General features: G+C 41.3%; 1 protein-coding gene across 1 annotated transcript; it reads right to left on the minus strand.

Moving 5' to 3' along the window:
- Positions 1–8,276: 8,276 nt before the first annotated feature.
- Positions 8,277–20,365, minus strand: LOC116593536 (olfactory receptor 10AD1-like). Its single transcript, XM_032347832.1, has 2 exons — positions 20,223–20,365; positions 8,277–9,225 (listed from the first exon to the last, which is right to left on the minus strand). Exons 1-2 carry the CDS (start codon positions 20,363–20,365, stop codon positions 8,277–8,279), a joined length of 1,092 nt encoding a protein of 363 aa, XP_032203723.1.
- Between the last annotated feature and the right edge of the window lie 572 nt (positions 20,366–20,937).

Here is a 20,937-nt window from a genome sequence, read left to right on the forward strand (position 1 = left end):
CAGCCCATTCACTGGTTTCAATAACAAATATAACATTACTAGGCATTTAAAAACTTTTACTATAGATTTGAATTAAAAAAATAGAGGGAGGAGTGATCACAAGGAAAAGTCCCACTGAGGAATTTCTGCCTTTACAGGCTCCTCCACCCTATCCCACCTTTACTCTCATCCTCTGGCCTGCTCCCGAGTAACAAGCAAATTCTTTCTTTTATTCTGAGAATAGTTTCTCTCCATTTAGTCCCCTCAGTGGGGAGAAATTTACCTCATATCTACCCTAAGTACCTTATTAAAAGGTATAGTCTCCTATAGTGAATATATGTGATCTCATTGCATATAATTAAGAAATAGATGAGATGACATGCCCAAAGTTGTACAATTAATGACAGTATTAGGAGCAGAATCCCGTTTGTCTAAATTATATAAATCCTCCCTTTGAATGATACTGTGCCCTACTTTGTTATAAGTGGTTATAATATACTAAGGGAAGCTTATGGTGGCTCAGCTTCAAGAGTAAAAAGGACAAGTCAACATTCCTTTTATAGCAGGCGAATAATTCTTATAAGCATGATGGAAAGAAGACATCCAAGAAGGGAACCACAGCTGAGTCAATCTGCCAGCAAGTATTTCCCATCTGCCTACTGTGTATCATGGAAGGTGGTAGGCACTGGGGCAGTCTCAAAGAAGTCATGGCCTCTGCCCTTAAGTTGCTCACAGTTTAATGATAAGGGAATGATGTGTTCTTGAATTGGGACAGAGTGCTTCTCAGAAGATTGAAAGGAAAATCTGTTTTCTGTAAGCATCGTCAACTGAATGAAGAGCAGTTTAATTTTAAAATGGGAATGGGGTGTGTGTATGTCCGTGTGTGTGTGTGCGTGTGTGTGCTGGGGGCCAAGTGGTGGGAAAGACAAGGTAAAAGAAAAGAAATGCTCAGAAAACCCACAAAATTTTATACGACAGAGGACATCAAGTATGACATTGGAAGAAAAGCAGTAGCTGAGCTGGCATCTCATAATTCTCTGGAGAAAGTAAGTTGAAAGGGGTTGGGAAAAAAATATTTATGGCCTCTACACCAATGCAAAAAGTACAGGTAATATACAAATAGAACACGAGATTTTATACAATGGGGAAAATAATTTCGCACAGATAAAAAGAAACTTGTTAGGATGGGACTCATGACTAGAACATGGCAGTGGGAAAAGGTGAGTAACATTGTTCCAAATAAAAAGAACTGGGTTCTGATGAGCACCTGGAGAGGGAATGGCAGTCATATGATACAAACTGCGTGTCTGTGGGGACAGAAATGGCTTCTTTGCTGTGATCTACGGAAAGTCAGTATGTATAAGCCCCTACTCTTAGCATTTCTAAAATTCAGAAAGGAAAGGAGGAAGAAAAAGTGTAAAGACCAAAGGAAAGAAGGAAGGAGACAAAAGACAGTAAGCAGAAGGAATAAAATAAAAACGAAAGAAAATGATAAAAGGAAAGTCAGAGTAGCACTTTACATCATGAAGATACTCTTAGATGGGATTTTATATCTTTGAGAATGGACACAGGAAAGGAATTATTTAGGTGAAGATAAAAAGAGAGGAAAAGAAGTGACCTCATCATAAAAATGTGCTAGTCTGCCCAAACAGATAAACTGGATTACAGACCCCAGGAATAAATCATGAAATTGGCACAACGAAGTTGCAGAAGTTGATTTAATGTAACATAATCCTTCAGAAGGAAGAAGACGGCAGAGCTAAGATGATTCTAGATCTAATTCTGATCCACAAGGATGGAATTGATTAGCGAAATGAGGGTGAAGAAGATCTTGAAAGAAAGTTAACTATGCCATTTTGGTTCTTCCTGATAGTCAAGGAGGTCAGGTGAAATGCAGTCCAGAGCTACTGAAGTCTGACTTCACCTAACTAAAAGATATGATTTTCATAGCCTGCAGCTCTAAAGGGGGAAAAGGCTCAAGGAAGATGGTGTTCGCCTAAGAATGAAATTTAGTCAGTGTAATTACTCTAGAGTCCAGTGATGAGGACTGGATGGAATGACCACAGGGACCTTGCCATTAAACTCAGATTTAGAGATGCGGGGCAGAGAATAGGCATAACTAAGAGAGTAGTCCACATATTTCGGTACCTTCAAAAGTACAAACATAAGGCAAAAACTGGGGGATTTAATAACAAAACAAAGATTTATGTTCTACAAAGGGCACCATGGACAAAGCTAAGAGGTAGATGGCAGAATGAAGAAAATAATTTGCTTTGTCTAAAACTGACAAGGATGTAATATCCTAGGACTATATTTGGAACTCCTGCAAAAACAGGAGAAAGACAGCAACCCAATTAAAAAAAAAAGGTGCAAAAAATATCAACAGGCAATTTAAAGAATATATAAAAGCTAATATCCATATGGAAATTTAATCAAAACCATTAGTAATCAAATATGAATTGAACCAACAATAAGAAATTAGTTTATACCTATCAAACCAACAAAAACTAGAAATCTAGATTACAGATGTCAACAATGTAGAAATCTGCTGCAAGACTTCTTTCTACCACTTCTAAAAGCAAGCTGGCATTACTTGACACATTAAATAGACTCATACCCTACAGCCCAGCAGTCCTTTTCTTAAGTAACATAAAACGAATTCTTTACAAGTTCAGAAAGGGACTACAATGAGGATGTTCATTGCAGGGTTATTTGCAGTGACATGGGCAATGAGTGTGCTCATCACTGGAGGAGTCGATGAGTACAATGTGGCAAATGCACACCATGAAATACTAGGCATCAGGTGAAGTAACATTAAATGTCAGCATCTGGCAAGATGGATAGAGATAAAAAACAGTGCTTAGCAAAAAACATAAAACACAGAAATAGACATATAACTCAGTAGTTTTGTAGTACATTTAAAAATAAATGCCTACCGAATAACTATTTTCTATGAACACATTTAAACACATTAGAAAATTAACTATTGTTAGGGCTGTGGATGGGAGTGGAGATAGAGTGTAATGACAGAATAAAGAAATAAAGATTTAAACAAAAGGGCTTTTCCTTGCAGCAACAATGATGGTGTATCATGAGCTGAAGAGTATGATTAATTTGATCCTTCAAGGGACAAAAACTTCAAAATAAAACATAGAAAAGCACAAATTTATCAGCACCTAGACCATGAACAGAACAACACTTAGAAAAGGAAAAGTTGAAATGAAGAAAAACTTGTAAAAATACTGACAGCAAAATGGACTCATTATTTGAAAAATAACAAAGAACAGATATCTCTGATGCTCTGAACACATGGGATGCTATTTAAATTTAGAGAAAGTAACATTTTTGGAGACACTGACTTACACATTTGAAATATTTCTTTTAATCCCCATAACCACATTGAGGTAGGTGTTACCTTAGTAATATCTTTTTTCGTAATAACTTTTTTGGTTGCAAGAAATATAAATCCATCTGTAGTAATTTTGAGGAAGAAAACTTTATTGTAGGATGCAAGTTTATCTCACAAAACCCAAGAGCAAGAATGCAGCTGGTCCTCCAAAGCTGACTGAAACCAGGGCAGCAATTATCTCAGGCTCTTTTTCTGAAAATATGGTCTTCTATCTTTGCTTCTCTCTGTCCTCTGACTTCAACCTATTCTCCCCGCCTGCCAACTTTCTTTGCTTCTTCACATACATGGAAGAAGACAACTGCTCCATAGCTCAAGTGTTTGCCTGTTCTAGCCTAGAAATGACTAAACCCACAGCATACCAATTCCAAATTCCCAGGAAGGAGGACTTAATCTAGCTTTACTGCACTGCTTGTGGTGATATTGGTGGTGGTGTTGGTGGTGGTGGTGGTGGGGTGTTCCACGATACTAACTTGGTTGCCAGGGCTCACCGCAGTGGGAGAAAAAAAGAATTCTTGGAGAATGGGCTGTGTGCTATAGCACACTCTAAAACATCTACCACAACTAATAGGACTGCAGAACAGGTGCCAAATGAATATGAATAATAAGTGACATGAAACTCTGTTTTCTCTAACTTCAAAGCCCATGTTTTCTCTACTACATCATACAGCCTTCCAAATGTTTGAAATAACTGTTTTCATTGCCTCAGTAAGAGAACAGTCTTGTATTAGGTATCCCAGGAAACAATGGCATTCTCAAATCAAGACATTTTGGAAGTTTCATAAAGAATTATTTACAACAGTGTGAGCAGGGTGCAGGGAAATTGCTAAGGGGCCACAGTACCCCAAATCTGGTATTAAAAGGGCTAAGCCTGAAGAGGTAATGGAGGTAGCAGTTCTAAAACTGAGAAACAGAGAACTAGGTAGAAAAGGCTACATGACAGGGGCTGAGATCTTAGAAAGGGACTCAGGTGAGCTTGTCACAACCCCACAGGGAGCTAGAGGATTAATCAGCCTAACCTCACATTCCTACTTCCCTCCAATCTTTGGCCTAGACTACTCATTGGCTGATCCCAATAGAAAGCTAGTGGTAAGGGGATCTGTGGACATGTTTCCATGCAGGTCAGCTTCCCAGGCCCAGAGCTGCGTGGATAAAGAGGGCCAGGATAAACTGATCTGAGTAGGCAAATTAATATCTTGGTCTGTAGACTGTAGTCTGTAGACTGGGAAATAAAAACAAATGTGCAATCAGATTGGAAGTTCAAAAAGATGAGATTTTAAGAGTGCTCCTAGAGGATCTGGGACTTAATTTTCAAGTCCTGGGTAAACCATGTTTCTATGTATTAAGGTGGGTATTTAGCTTAGGTCACTAAAAATGAGTGCTTCAAGGGTGGGGGGCGGGTGTTCAAGGCTCTGGACACTCATACTCTACACCTACTAGAAGAGCTTTGTCATTTGGTTAATACATCAGCATTCTGCTTAAGATTTCATTGAAAAAATAGCGCTACAACACCTCCAGATACTGTGCTAAAATAAAACCTCACAAATGAATCACAAACTAGTGGCGACGACAGAAAAGTAAATGAGAGTACAGGATTAGGAAAATGCACAGGTTATGCAGGAACTCCAAATATTAAGTCCAGTGAACCCAGAAAGGGGAAGCGGTCAAGGAAGATTTCCTGGCGTAACTGCAAAGGGTAGGTAAAGATGTTCCGAAGACAATGCGCTGTCCCGGAAGGAAGAGAAGCTCAACAAGTGTTCAGTTCGCTAAAAGAGGAGTTACCACCAGGAAAGAACTAGGCTACGGACCCGTGCACAAGTCTAGGAGGTACGAGGACTCGCTGTGATTGGCAAAGGTCTCCGCTCAGCCCGGCCTCCAGCCTGGTTCCGCCGTCATCCCAGCCCAACCTCAACTAAAGGGGCTCTACCTATCAACAATTCCACTCAGCTGCGAGGAAATCCTAGCCCTAAAACCCGCGTCTCCAGCATGACAGGTTGCAGCCCAGTCCCCCCAAAATAGCTCGTGTTTCCGGGAGGTGTTGGCCTTAGCGGGGTCCCTCCAGCGAGCAGCCAAGGAGAAAGCGCTCATTGGTTGCCGTAACGGTGATCCGAGAGGCTGGGGAAGGCTGATTGGCAGTTTTTTTTTTTCCCCTAGCGCGGGCCACGCCCATTTCCTCCCCTCCTGCAATCGGCTGAGGGCCCGAGGCCTCATGGGTAGTTTGGGCGTGTAGCTCGGAACAGTTTCGGGAGCCCCGGTGTCGGCTTTAGCTGGGAGGGAGCGCCCGGTGAGGTCACAGCCTGAGGGCGGGTTGAGGTGGGACCACAGCTAGAATTCCTGCATTGCTTGCCCACATTCTCAGGCCGAGGGCGTGCGGCTTCCCACAAGTGGATTTGCATCTGGATATACGAGAGGGCTGGGACGGGACGCGCATTTCAGGGAGACCGTTGCATTCTGGTTGTTGCATTCACATAAGTTTTCGCGGTCCCTGGGGGCTTTTTATTTGCCTCCGGGATCCAGGGTCCTTGGCTGAAGCTGCGGCAGGGGAGATCCGCAGGGCGGCGGCTCCTCGCGCGAGAGCGCATCCCGCGCCTTAGAGCTCCGCCCGCCCGCCAACCCCTGTTCCCATTCCTGTTCCGGACCCCGCCCGTCCAGGGTCAGTTCGTGCCAGATGCCCCGTCCTCCCGGCCCCAGCACATTGGATGAGAAAGTGCTTGCCCTTGAGAAAACAATTTTAGATCGCTCAGCTTGATTTTACAACATTCCTGGCCACGCTCACCATCCGCCATAACTGTTGAAAGCATTTCAACCAAGGTAGCTCCTAGGTAGCATTCCTATTTCCTAGTCTCTATTGACGGGTAGGGGCCCCAAATCAAAGGGCATCTTGCTCCAATTGCAAAATTACAACCTGTAAGCTTACTTTTCCTTTGAGTAAGACCAGTCACCACACAAAGGTGGCCCTACTGCAGCTCTTAGTAACTCCATCCACTTGTTTCAGTAGAGTTGAGTTCAACTTCCTATTGCAATAATCTCTCTCTCTCTTTTTTAAGATTTTATTTATTTAACAGAGAGAGAGAGAGCGCACAAGTAGAGGCAGCAGCAGGCAGAGGGAGAGGGAAAGGCAGGCTCTCCACTGAGCATGGAGCCTGATGCAGGACCTTGGGATAAGCAACTGAGCCACTCAGGCATCCTGCAATAGTCTTAAATAAAGTCTTTCTTTCATGCTTAATTTTGTCTATTTAATTTGCCTAGTGTAACTTCTCTTTGATAATGAAAATTTTATGTTCTATGTTTATTGTTTCTTCTCAATTACACAGGTGTTTCATTTCTTCCTGCTGACTGAGAAGGCCTTCTCACATGTCCTTGGATATCTAGAGATTAACCAATTTGGATTCAAAAGATTAGAACCTTGTGGATTGAAGCTACCACTTTAAAGTTATTGCAGAAAGTAGTGTGATAAGTATGATGTGGAAAGGGTAGTATATCTATTTGAGGGAATCCTAACTGAGGTGCATTTATCTACGGAAGTGGCACCGGGAAATAAAGAACAGACCTGTCCCCTTGTCTTTCTTTTTTTTTCTCTAAGATTTAAAAAAATTTATTTATTTGAGAAAGAGAGACAGAGATAGTGAGAAAGCATGAGTGGGCAGGAGAGGGAGAAGCAGGCTCCCTTAGCAGGGAGCCTGACACGGACTTGATCCCAAGACTCTGATCATGACCTGAGCCAAAGGCAGACGCTTAACCAACTGAGCTACCCAGTGCCCCTGCCCTGTCCCTTTTTCTATTATTATGAAAGAGAAAAAAATTGCAATTTTCAAAGAAAGGGAATGTCTAAAAATATAATCACCTCTCAAGAGATGCTAAATGTGGTTAAGGAGAGAAGCTAGAGGAAGTGAGAGAGGTCAGGGTTGGTATTGGAAAGGCTTCTGCAGTGGTAGAGGTAATGTGGAGAGGTATTCCTTAAAGCACAGGAAATGAAATGTATCCATTTGAGATGGGAAGTTAAGGTGCAGTAGGATTGAGTTGGAATGAAATGAAAGATGGTTGGGGAAAAAGGCAAGGGAGAAGGGAGTTAACTGGGAGTCTACACCAGGGAAGGAGAGTGACTAGTAGGCTGAGAAGCTTGCAGAGGCTTTGACTACTTCGATCAGAAGAGAAATACCAAGCAATCATGTTACCTAGGAAACTAGGAGGTAGGAGAAGGGGTTTGACACACTAGCCTCTCTCACCTTCCTTTCCTCTACACACAAGGATAAACTTAAGTTGAATGCATTATTATGGTGGCAATTTAATGCCACTGTAAGTTCTCCCTCACGGGCTAGTGGAGCCTAAGATATGGAGTTGAGGCTGATGATCTTTTTCATTGTTTTTCTCTGACTTTTCTTAATGTCAACACTGCTCCCTAATCTCCTTTTCCTTAATTTTTCCCTCTACTTTTTCTTATGTAGGGATGGGGTGGCTGAAGGTGGATTCAGGACACGAGAGTGGAACATGAGAAAGAAAAGACTAAAATGACAAGTTGAAAGAGAGGAAAACTTTACTTCCAGATGTAAATGCAAAACTCAGGCTGGGAATAGCATGTGAAAGTACTGTACAAATAAAATGAAATGGAGTTAAGTACATTTATGTCCTTATAAGATCCGGTTATAAAGACGAAGAAGAAAAATAGGAAAATCTCAAATTATCCTGAGAAAGGACCAAGAGAAAACAATACTGGAAATAAATCAGATAGATGAGCATTAGACATCAATATAATCTTCCAGGTCTGATGCCAGTGGGAAGAAAACTATGAATGCTCTTTCCTAGAGCTTTTCAGCATGGGAAAGTTACCCAGTTGTCAGGACTCAGGGAGGGAGCTTCTCTTCCAGGAGGCTTCCCACTAGACAGACACTGCTTAGGCCAGGCTGGTCCTCCTAAGAGCCCTCATCATGGCTCCCTTCATTTCCTTGTTTCGAAAACTATAGATGATGGGGTTGCACATCGGGGTGATGATGGTGTAGAGGAGGGAGAAAGGCTTGTCTTTGTCAGGGCCATGTGTGCTGCGAGGGTTCATATAAGAGAACATGGCTGAGGTGTAGAAAAATATGACCACAGTCAGGTGGGAGGCACAAGTAGAGAAGGTCTTTCCACGACCTGAGGAGGAGGCTCTGCCAAGGATGGAGGCCAGGATGCGTGCATAGGAGCTGACAATGAGCACCATGGGGCTGAGCAGCACCACGACGGCATCGGCAAAGATCATCTTCAGACTAAACTGAGGGTCTCCACAAGAGAGAGCAATTACTATGGGGGCCTCACAGAAGAAGTTTTCTATGTGGTTGTCTCTACAAAAGGGATTCCGGAATGACAGATACTCAAGAAAGATGCCATTGATCAGCCCGAAGAACCAGGCAGTACTCACCAGCTTCACACAAACCTGCCGGCTCATGATCTGGGCATAGCTGAGTGGGTGGCAGATGGCAACATAACGGTCATAGGCCATAAAAGCCAAGAGGATGCACTCGGCCACACCTGCACAGAAGACCAAGTACATCTGGGTCGAGCAAGAGACAAAGGAGACAATGTGGTTCTTGACCACCAGGTGGATCAGCATCTGTGGGATGGTGGTGGTGATGAAGCAGACATCCAGGAAGGACAGGTGGCCAAGGAAGAAGTACATGGGGCTGTTGAGCCTGGGGTCTGTCCAGGTGATGAAGATGATGAGGCCATTCATGGCCATGGCAAGGCTGTAGAGGGCTAGGAAGAGTGCAAAGAGCAATGCCCGAGTGGAAGAGGAGCTCTGTTCAAAGCCCACGAGGATAAACTCTGTCACTGTGCTGCTATTCCTTAGGTCCACTGTCTTGTACCTGCTTGAGGAGGTAGAACAAGAAAGGCAAAGATGAGACAGTTGTAGGGGAATGTAAGGTGCTCACCTGGGCCAAGAGATGCAGCTATAGAAGAAAAATGAGTAGTGGCAGACATGTTGGAACTTTAGTAAACTATGTAATTGGCAGTGTTGTGGAGCAGTGAAAATGCCAGTGTCACTATAGGCTGCATACATAGAATTGTAATATCAAAAATTGAGGAAGCAAAGGATATACATTTTTCTGGTTTGGTCAGGCCTCAAATGAAGTACTGCATCTGCTCCAGGGCCATAAATATTGAAGGGTTGGCCAGTAACCAAAATGTGTTCAGAGATGCAAAACTAGGGTGGTTGGGCCGGGAACCCATGCCAAATGAGGACAGGTTTAAGAAATGAAGAATTTAAGGAATGAAGTATTTGAGGGGAGGGCATGATGGTTGTTAGCTGATAGACGATCATATTTAGGAAGTACTTGGGGGATGTTTAAAGACATATTTTTCTAGAAGAAAAAAAATGCTCAGTCTAATGTATATATTTAAAATGATGAATAGTTTGAAGTTTCAGAGGAAACAGTCACATTCTAGCCTTCAGCATTGCCCCTTAAGGGAGAATGATTTGCATAACTCTGGGAACCGCCATGCTTACCCTCTTTCCAGACTCCTTCTCCCAGTAGTTTGTGCTGCTGTATCCACCACCCATGCAGTGCATGCTGGAGATGGGGCCTGGCTCTAAGCTCTCACATGCTTTCCCAATAGGATACAATTTTCCTACAGGGGTTGGAACTTAGGGATAAGCGCTTTTGGGCGGAAAGGATGCATCCATTGCTGTGAGACCAGGGAAGCTATGAGTAGGGCATAAATTTAGCCTTTCTGGAATGAAAACTTTGATCTGACCCTTTGCTTCCAGGATTAGTCTTATTCTTTTCCCGTCATCGGAGAATGAACATTCAGAATCCTCATGTTCTTTTCTCATTATTGTGACTTTTAGGAAGTCATTATGTTCATGTTAAATCTCTCTTGTACTCTTCATCTTGTCTTGGAGTTAGGATGTCAGTTAGATCCCTTCTACTTTCAGATGCTTATACAGGGTTAGCATATTCCTTCTTAACCTTCAGTTCTGCTAACCACTCTTCTTCATTTCCTTTTCTCTCGCTCCTTTTTCTACACATTCTTACTCTACCCCCTCTGATAGTCTTTCCCCCTCCTTTCTCCACTTCCACTTCTCACTCTTTTCTTCTCTCTCTCCCTTTCTCATATTTGGTGTGGCTATCTTCCATTCAGCTACCTCTGGTTGGACTGCCTTCCCTTCATGATTTAAACATCTCATGTTGCCTATCTTAATTTTAGAAGAGACCTACCCCATTAACTGCTACTCTTTTCCAGATTGGATTCCTAATAGATGATTTCCTGGTAGGTCAAAGCAGTAGGCCATTCCCATCGTCTATACTTTGGAACATTCCCCTTGAACTGTACCTAGAACTTCTCCTCACTGGGGCTCAGAAAGGGCAGGGAAGGTCAGAGAGCAATGTTTAACCCAAGAAGCGGCCTGGAATCATGGACCCAATGGACATGTTGGGTTTGAGGTCAGAACCTGGGCAAGGGAAGGCAGTGAGCTATGCTCCAGATAAACCTGGGACTTGCCCAAGAAAAAACTGAAGTTCAACTGAAGAAAACACTAGGACCTATAGCAGTATATAAATGCTTATTGTGGTTTACTGTCCCAGAAAAATACTCCATGATAACCGGCATCTAGTGCCCTGTTAACTACTAGGGTTAACTAGTCAAGCATTTGTATAAATAAATAGGATAATGACTTGAAAATCACATCCTACCTCATTCTCTTGCTTGGCTAGTGATGATGTTTATCACTGAATCACTGCAGCAAATAACAGATAAAATCCCATGGTGTTTGAAGAAGAACTGGTCCAGGGAGGATGGTCTGACCAGGTGGGCCACTCTGGAAGAGAATTGTGGTGATGACCTCGTTAGTTCTTCAACATCCATACCATAAATGATCAATGTTTACTTAAATAATAATACTAAGTCACATATGTACTGCACATTAACTGTCACATATTCCACTTGTTAATAAGCTTACTTGCTCTTACTTTTTCATAGTATATGTTTTGACCTTCTCAGGACTTTTAATTTTGTCCCAGTGCTAACTGAATTTTAGCACCTTGACTCAAAAATCACATGCTCTCTTAACTGTTATTCGAAGAAACACAAGCAAGAAAATAATAAAGCATTCATTCTCCTTTAGCTGTAGACAATCTCATATTACTCTGTAACATAAAACATGTCCTTGTGGTTGTTTCTGACAAAGAAGTTTTTGAGACTGGACATCAGAAATTGTTGCTATGTGCTTTAAACCTAATTGTGAACCTCTAAAATATCATTTTTATTGGTGGCCTTAATGATGGCCATTGTAGTATTTAAATTGATCTGTTTTCAGAAAGGTGTAGATTATGAGATTTCTCTGTTAAACCAGAAGAGGATCATAGGATTTTCTCATGCCAAGGGTATAGATAGAAAATAAATAACTACCCATGAGCCCTTGGACTTCTTGTTTAAAGAGTCAAGGGTCTGTAATCTCATTTAAATTAACAATAATTTATAAAGTAGTTCACACATGCCATGACTTTTTATTGTAATTTCAGGATATAATTTAATCTCATCGAAGAACCTTTGTTATGTTGGACAATGTAGTTGAGCACAATTTGGCAAGGAGAGAGGAATAGGGTATAGGTTTTCAGCTGTGGGTCTAGACTGGCTTCAGAGCTGACTAACTTACTGTTCTGATTCCTTTTAGAACCACTTATAAGCAAAATAGAACTGTTCCAAAGTTCCAAGAGCCTCACAACAGAGCAGGGATTTGTGTTGGAGGACCAGCCAACAGGAAAGTGGAAGTAGGACTGTTTTAATATCTTATACCCTATGGTTAACTGTAGACTTAACGGGATTAGAGAACAGAACGCTAGATACTATTAGGGGTAGGGTAGGTAGGGAAGAAGTTCTTCCATATTCCTGATGTTTCCTTTCACATGGATGAAATTGTGATAGCATAGCACTCTTGACCTTTCTCTTCCTTATTCACACTGATCGGTGGGGAATGGAGTAGCTTACCAGATTGGTGATTTTAGAAGGAGAAACCAAGCACGTGTTTTCTATCCCTTTCCTCTCACCTTCCTCTTGGGAGTGAGTGGCTTTCTTCAGGGCAGGCTCTACCCCTGTTTGAGGAGGCTTTGTGGCTGTATGTTCCTGCTAGTTACCAGGGAATAGGTTTTTCTGTCCAATTCTCTGCTTCTGAATTAGGAAATCCAATGACTTCAATGTCTGCTTTGTTGTTAGTAAAGGTAATGTTTTAACCTCCACCTGCAGACTCTGTCTTATTTCTCAGATGATTCAGAACCAGGTGGGAAGAGCCATGCTATTTTAAAAAAATTTTTTAAATCTTTTCAGTGTTCCAGAATTGTTTATGTACTACACCCAGTGCTTCACGCAATACCTACCCTCCATAATACCCACCACCAGGCTCAACCAACCCCTCACCCCCCGCTCCCCTCCAAAACCCTCAGTTCATTTCTCAGTCTCTCATGGTTCATCTCTCCCTCCAATTTCCCCCAATTCACTTCTCTCCCTCTCCCCATGTCTTCCATGTTATTCCTTATGCTCCACAAATAAGCAAAACCATATGATAACTGACTCTCTCTGCTTGACTTATTTCACTCAGCATAATCTCCTCCAGTCCTGTCCATGTTGATTCAAAAGTTGGGTATTCATCCTTTCTGATGGAGGCATAATACTCCATTGTATATATGGACCGTATCTTCTTCATCCATCTGTTGAAGGGCATCTTGGTTCTTTCCACAGTTTGGCGACTGTGACCATTTCTGCTAGGAACATTGGGGTACAGATGGCCCTTCTTTTCACTACATCTTTATCTTTAGGGTAAATACCCAATAGTGAAATTGCAGGGTCATAGGGAAGCTCTATTTTTTTTTTTTTTTTTTAAAAAGCATCTTTTTTTTTTTTTTTAAGATTTTATTTATTTATTTGACAGAGAGAACACAAGTAGGCAGAGAGGCAGGCAGAGAGAGAGGAGGAAGCAGGCTCCTTGCTGAGCAGAGAGCCCGATGTAGGACTCGATCCCAGGACCCTGAGATCATGACCTGAGCCGAAGGCAGCGGCTTAACCCACTGAGCCACCCAGGCACCCGGGAAGCTCTATTTTTAATTTCTTAAGGAATCTCCACACTGTTCCAAACTGGCTGCACCAACTTGTGTAAGAGGGTTCTCCTTTTTCCACATCCTCTCCAACACATGTTGTTTACTGTCTTGTTAATTTTGGCCATTCTAACTGATGTAAGGTGGTAGCTCAATGTGGTTTTGATTTGAATCTCCCTGATGGCTAATGATGATGAACATTTTTTCATGTGTCTGATAGCCATTTGTATGTCTTCTTTGGAGAAGTGTCTGTCCATGTCTTCTGTCCATTTTTTGAAGTGATTAACTGTTTCGTGTGTGTTGAATTTGAGGAGTTCTTTATAGATCTTGGATATTAGCCCTTTGTCTGTACTGTCATTTGCAAATCCCATTCTGTGGGTTGCCTCTTTGTTTTGTTGACTGTTTCCTTTGCTGTGCAGAAGCTTTTGATCTTGTTGAAGTCCCAAAAGTTCATTTTCACTTTTGTTTCCTTTGCTTTTGGAGACATGTCTTGAAAGAAGTTGCTGTGGCCAATGTTGATGCTTGGCTGATGACCGAGGTTACTGCCTATGTTCTGCTGTAGGATTCTGATGGGTTCCTGCCTCATGTTGAGGTCTTTTATACATTTCGAGTTTATCTTTGTGTATGGTGTAAGAGAATGGTCGAGTTTCATTCTTCTACACATAGCTGTCCAATTTTCCCTTCAACATAGTATTAGAAGTCCTAGCAACAGCAATCACACAACAAAGAGAAATAAAAGGTATTCAAATTGGCAATGAAGAAGTCAAACTCTCTCTCTTCACAGATGACGTGATACTTTATATGGAAAACCCAAAAGATTCCACCCCCAAACTACTAGAACTCATATAGCAGTTCAGTAATGTAGCGGATACAAAATCAATGCACAGAAATAAGTTGCTTTCTTATACACTAAGAATGAAAATACTGAAAGGGAAATTAGAGAATTGATTCCATTTACTATAGCACCAAGAACCGTAAGATACCTGGGAATAAAACTAATCAAAGAGGTAAAGCATACAGAGTACAGGAACAGGTAAAGTTCCTGCATTCGAGGAACTACAGAACACTCATGAAAGAAATTAAAGAAGACACAAAAAGATGGAAGACCATTCCATGTTCATGGATTGGAATAATAAACATTGTTAAAATGTCTATACTGCTTAGAGCAATCTATACTTTCAATGCCATTCCAATCAAAATTCCACCAGCATTTTTCAAAGAGCTGGGACAAACAATCCTAGAACTTGTATGAAACCAGAAGAGACCCCAAATTGCTAAGGAAATGTTGAAAAAGGAAAACAAAACTGGGGGCATCACATTGCCTGATTTCAAGCTTTACTACAAAGCTGTGATCACCAAGACAGCATGGTACTGGCACAAAAACAGACACATAGACCAGTGGAACAGAGTAGAGACTCCAGATATGGACCCTCAACTTTATGGTCAAATAATCTTTGACAAGACAGGAAAAAATACCAAGTGGAATAAAGAGCAGTGTTATTTACTGCACCCCTTAAAATCCCTAACAATTATTAGTGATATAATCACATATATGGAAATAAAATTTAAACAAAAATGTGTTAGAGCTTTGATTACAACAACAAGAAACCATGAGTTACAGAGATGTCTGGGAAGATCCTGAGAGGGAGGAGTTCTCTGATACGTGTATGCTGAATGCTCAAGGTATAGTGCTGGTGAGTTCAGGGAGAGAAGTCTACATTCCTTGAACCCAGGAGGACAATGAACAAAGTGTGCTATTGTAGCCTACATGGGTGGGAAAATGTCTCATTGTAATGTTAAGGTTCTGATTCCTGTCCTACTCATCAAAGAGAAGCAGGATACCATTGAATACATTCAATAGTTAGCCACAACGTTTCTGTAGCTTTCCTAGCATGCTATGACCACAGGAAAGAAAATATCACACAGCACTGTATCATTCATTTATTCTGGAGAGTATGTTTGTTTTCGGAATGAAAATGGTTCACTTAAGTTGTAAATGAACTTATCAGCCTTGTTTAAAATCATGCATGTTCTTAGAAAGCTTCAGCTTCTGTAAGGGTTGGCCATCTTCTTGCAGGTCTGGTGTAAATAAAATGTGCCTCTAGTAATTTCACATCTAACACAGCTTGAAATCTAGTTTCTCTTCTGCATGCTCTAATCCCTTCCCTTTTTTTGGATTAAACACATAATTTTATGACCTGAAAGCCAAAGGCACTATTTTCCTGAGCAGAAAAACTTTAAGGTGGTTATATTTATCCTGGGGTTCATTGAGCTCTAGGGAGTCAGAAGATTCAGTGTGTCCATGCTTCTCTGAAATGTTGTATGAAAACGTGTGTGTGAGAGCACTTTTCTTGAGAGTAAAACGAAGAAAAACACATTTGTGGGTATGGTAGTTGTGAAGATTAAGAAGAAATTTATTCATTCAATCAAAAATGTGTGTGTGTGTGTGTGTGTGTGTGAATTACACAGAAACATATTTGTAGTAGGGAAAGTGCTCAACAAATCTAAAGTTTCCTTTTCTAGGTCACTGGATAAATAAAAAATATTACTTAAGACATTTACATTTTTAAATGTCAGTAATCTTCAAAATGCCTGAAGCCTTTTGAAAACTGAATCTGCAAATTAAAAATGTATTTCCAAGCATTGTTACATTCTGGGGGAGCATGCAGTACAGCTGGGGGTAGGGATATGTTACGATATGTGATTTAACTGCACGGTGATATGGTTAAGAGCTCCTGTTGGGCTTCAGTAAAATGCTACAGTATTGCAGAGTAATAAAATAATGACATACTCAAGGAAAAAGTGTGGAAGAAGCAAAAACATCAACTCGAGAAAAAATAGCTGCTAATGACTGACAGATTCAGAGGTTGTTCTCAGAAAAGTGCATTTTTGGGCACTTGGATGGCTAGTTGGTTAAGCAACTGCCTTCGGCTCAGGTCATGATCTTGGAATCCCAGGATGGAGTTGGGCATTGGGCTCCCTGCCAGAAAAAAATAATTGTTTTTCCTTCTGATTTTGTACATTATTCAGAATGCCCTGTAATTGTGGCATTTCTAAAGATTTTTTAAAAAAACATTTTGTTTATTTATTTGAGACAATGTGAGAGCCAAGTGGGGGTGTGTGGGGGGTGGCAGAGGGAGAGGGAGAAGCAGGCTCCCTGTCGGCGGGGAGCCCAACTTGGGGCTTGATGCCAGGACTCTGAGATCTTGGTCAAAGGCAGATACTTAAGCGACTGAGCCACCCAGATGCCCCTAAAGATTTAAAATTTGAGAAGTAACTTTGGAATCCCATGATTTTCACAAACAGAGCTGTATGAAATTTGAGGAATTTAAGAATAAAATTGGAAGGCAATGGAAAAGAAATTTTGCCATGTAGAACCTAACAAAGTTGTATAGACAAAAGCATATGGATCCATGGCTGAGAAGATATTTGGAAGATTGATGTAAATGACTTTTAAGGAAACAGCTAATCATCAGTATGAACCCCTGGAGAGTTCTGCTGGCAACTCTGTTACAACTTAGCAACATTTCTCAGCATCTTAGGAACTCACTTTAGCTGTGTTTCTCTATTTCCTTTGCTGTGCAGAAGCTTTTGATCTTGATGAAGTCTTAGCTAAAAGTTCATTTTTGCTTTTGTTTCCTTTGCCTTTGGAGCCATATCTTGAAAGAAGTTGCTGTGGCTGATGTTGAAGAGGTTACCGCCTATGTTCTCCTCTAGGATTTTGATAGATTCCTGCCTCATGTTGAGGTCTTCTGTCTATTTCGAATTAATCTTTGTGTATGGTGTAAGAGAATGGTCGGGTTTCATTTTTCTATACATAGCTGTCCAATTTTTCCAGCACCATTTATTGAAGAGACTGTCTTTTTTCCACTGGATATTTTTTGGTCTTTGTCAAAGATTATTTGAGCATAGAGTTGAGGGTCCATATCTGGAGTCTCTACTCTGTTCCACTGGTCTATGTGTCTGTTTTTGTGCCAGTACCATGATGTCTTGGTGATCACAGCTTTGTAGTAAAGCTTGAAATCAGGCAATGTGATGCCCCCAGTTTTGTTTTCCTTTTTCAACATTTCCTTAGCAATTTGGGGTCTCTTCTGATTTCATACAAGTTCTAGGATTGTTTGTTCCAGCTCTTTGAAAAATGCTGGTGGAATTTTGATTGGAATCATGAGAGACTATGGATTCTGAAAAACAATCTGAGGGGTTTGAAGTGGCGGGGGGGTGGGAGGTCAGGGTACCAGGTGGTGGGTATTATAGAGGGCACGGATTGCATGGAGCACTGGGTGTGGTGAAAAAATAATGATACTGTTATGCTGAAAATAAATAAATGAAAAAAAAAAGAAAGTATAGATTGCTCTAGGCAGTATAGACATTTTAACAATGCTTATTCTTCCAATCCATGAACATGGAATGGTCTTCCATCTTTTTGTGTCTTCTTCAATTTCTTTCATGAGTGTTCTGCAGTTACCCGAGTACAGATCCTTTACCTCTTTGATTAGTTTTATTCCCAGGTATCTTACAGTTCTTGGTGCTATAGTAAATGGAATCAATTCTCTAATTTCCCTTTCAGTATTTTCATTTTTAGTGTATAAGAAAGCAACTTATTTCTGTGCATTGATTTTGTATCCTGCCACATTACTGAACTGCTGTATGAGTTCTAGTAGTTTGGGGGTGGAATCTTTTGGGTTTTCCATATAAAGTATCATGTCATCTGCGAAGAGAGAGAGTTTGACTTCTTTGCCAGTTTGAATACATTTTATTTCTTTTTGTTTTCTGATTGCTGTTGCTAGGACTTCGAATACTATGTTGAACAAGAGTGGTGAAAGTGGGCATCCTTGTTGTGTTCCTGATCTCAAAGGGAAGGCTGTCAGCTTTTCCCCATTGAGAATGATATTTATTGTGGGTTTTTCATAGATTTTATGAAATTGAGGAATTTTCCTTCTATCTCTATACTTTGAAAACTTTTAATCAGAAAGAGATCCTGTATTTTGTCTAGTGCATTTTCTGCATCAATTGCGAGGACCATGACCATGTGGTTCTGCACAGCAAAAGAAACAGTCAACAAAACAAAGAGGCAGCCCACAGAATGGGAGAAGATATTTGCAAATGACAGTACAGACAAAGGGCTGATATCCAAGATCTTTAAAGAACTCCAACTCAACACATACAAAACAGATGATCACGTTAAAAAATGGAAAGAAGACATGGACAGACAATTCTCCAAAGAAGACATACAAATGGCTAACAGACACATGAAAAAATGTTCATCATCACTAGCCATCAGGGAGATTCAAGTCAAAACCACATTGAGCTACCAATGACTTTTAAGGCAAATCCTTACATATTTAGAGACTCAAAAACCATCAAAAACCTGATCTATTACCTTATAGGGAAGCAGCAAGGCTAACAGCATAAAGTACAGGGACTTTGAAGGCAAGCATACCTGAAATTCAACCTTGGCATTGTCACTTACTATAATGTGGAGTTGGCTAGCTGAGACACAAGTTTTTTTCTCATATAAAACAAGGATGAACTAAAATAACATGTAATTAGAGGTTGCCACAGATTAGACAATAAATAAACATTAGTTTTGATCTCTGTTTCCTCTCTGTCTCCCTTGTGGTTTCACTTCACAAGTGGAAGGAACATTGTAAAGGTCTGGCCAGCTTCCCACATGCAGAAACCCAGAGAAAGAGGAGGATCACCTCCATCCTAATGGTTCCTGCCTCTCTCTATCAGGAGGGTTTTTCTATCTAACTCAGTATTTGCACCCCCCAATGTATGTGAGTCCCATTTTCTCTTAATTTGACTTCCAGAAACATTGCCAAAAAAAAAACACAGCAGCCTCAAGATCTGTAGCACAATCTCTAAGAGAGGATCATCCTTGAATCACTTCTCAGTCTCTCTTTCTCCAGGGAACAAGAAAGAAAAATGCCAGATAAATAGAAAGTAATGCCATGCACAAACATAAAGAGGAGGGAAGGGTTCAAAAGAAAAAGAAATGAGATAAAGTAATCCTAGAGATAGTGGAAAGATCGCAACCACCCAAAACAAAAAAGAAGGAAAAATGTTAAAGCCAAAGAGAGAATTAGAGAGACTGAAACAAAGAGAAGGAAATAGGAAAAGAGGGTGCATTATGTGACAAGATGGGGTATATGTAGAAAAGTGATGACCAGGTGGATCTTTGCGGAAGGGAACAGAGAGAAGCACATCAAGAGACAGAGAAGTAAGGCCCCAAATTTTGGCCCAGAAAAAAATGAGAAGAAAAGCCAAATGTGGAAAAACTGCTGGCCAGGCAGGATTGGCATGGCTCACTGGTCATGAGGAATCAGAACTAAATAGCCAGGTACTAGAGTTCTGCTCCCTCAAGTTCTAGAAATGCAAGATCGACCTTCTGGATTGTCTCCCTCTTTGCAGCAATTAGAGACAGGTCTTCACAAATCAGACAGGCCCCACCAGATGCATGCAAGCCAGATGCCCCCCAGCCAGAGCCATGAGGGCTGGTGGGCAGACTCTGAGAACCTGATGGAACCTCAGAGGGTGATCAAGAGAATGGAGTAGCTGGGAGAGAACTGGAAAAGTAGAGACAGAGCTAGGCATCTAGAGAGGGAGAAGTGGACAAGGTGGGGGTTAATGGAGTCTCCTTCATGACCTCTGTGTGAAGAGCTTGATGTGATCTGAACACAGGTGGTCATTGAGAGAGCCAGGAGCTATTCATCTTTGATGGATTCAACTGATTCAGGGTCAGCTTTCATGCAGAAGTGAGCACATTCACTAACCTTCTCCATGGGCTTTGGTACATGAAGGTGATGACATTGGCTGTGCTGATCTCAGGCCCAGAGGAGGGATCCACAGGCATAGAGTGAGGGTGTAGTGAATTCTGCTGCAAACCAGCAGCTTGTTTATAGGGCAAGGAGGACATGTACACAGGCAGGTGTGAGCTTCTAACTGGTTTCTGTTGGGAGCCAACTGTAATAAGGCCAACAATCTCTTGTGAAGTGTTACCATTCTAACTGGATCCCTGGGGAGAGTCTTATACCAGTTCATTCCAAGGCTCCCTTGTGAGGCTCTGTACATGGCAGGCATCCTGGAAGGTCTAGAATAGTCTCAGGTTTTCCCAGGAAAGTTCTACTCCATTTACCAGATAACCTGATAGACAAGGTGGCCTGGCAAATATCATTATCCCTGTGTCCTCAGCTTCAAAACTGGGAGCTCTTTAACTGTGATCTACTAATTTTATTTTGAATTGATTTTCTAGTTACAGGTTCTATGTCATAGGCAACATTCCTTGTGTCCCCAGTTAAATACAATTTCATACCATTATGGTACATTCAACACAATAATTAACATTGGCTAAGTACCGCTTTACTCCAGTCGCCTTATTAAATGCTGTCAATAGGGTGATAAACACAGTGTCACAAGCTCTCCTTGGTAACATGCTCCCCTCCTAACCGCCATCCTCTACCTTTTCCTCTTCACACTTCATTTCTTGAA

Source organism: Mustela erminea, chromosome 6 (assembly GCF_009829155.1).
Source record: "Mustela erminea isolate mMusErm1 chromosome 6, mMusErm1.Pri, whole genome shotgun sequence".
NCBI lineage: Eukaryota > Metazoa > Chordata > Mammalia > Carnivora > Mustelidae > Mustela > Mustela erminea.

Bases quoted from the DNA above. Each gene is read 5' to 3' on its own strand.
- LOC116593536 (XM_032347832.1), bottom strand. From the start codon at position 20,365: ATGTCCTCCTTGCCCTATAAACAAGCTGCTGGTTTGCAGCAGAATTCA. The intron at 9,226-20,222 runs GTTAGTGAATGT...CTCCTCAAGCAG, and splicing joins TACCAAAGCCCATGGAGAAG to GTACAAGACAGTGGACCTAA.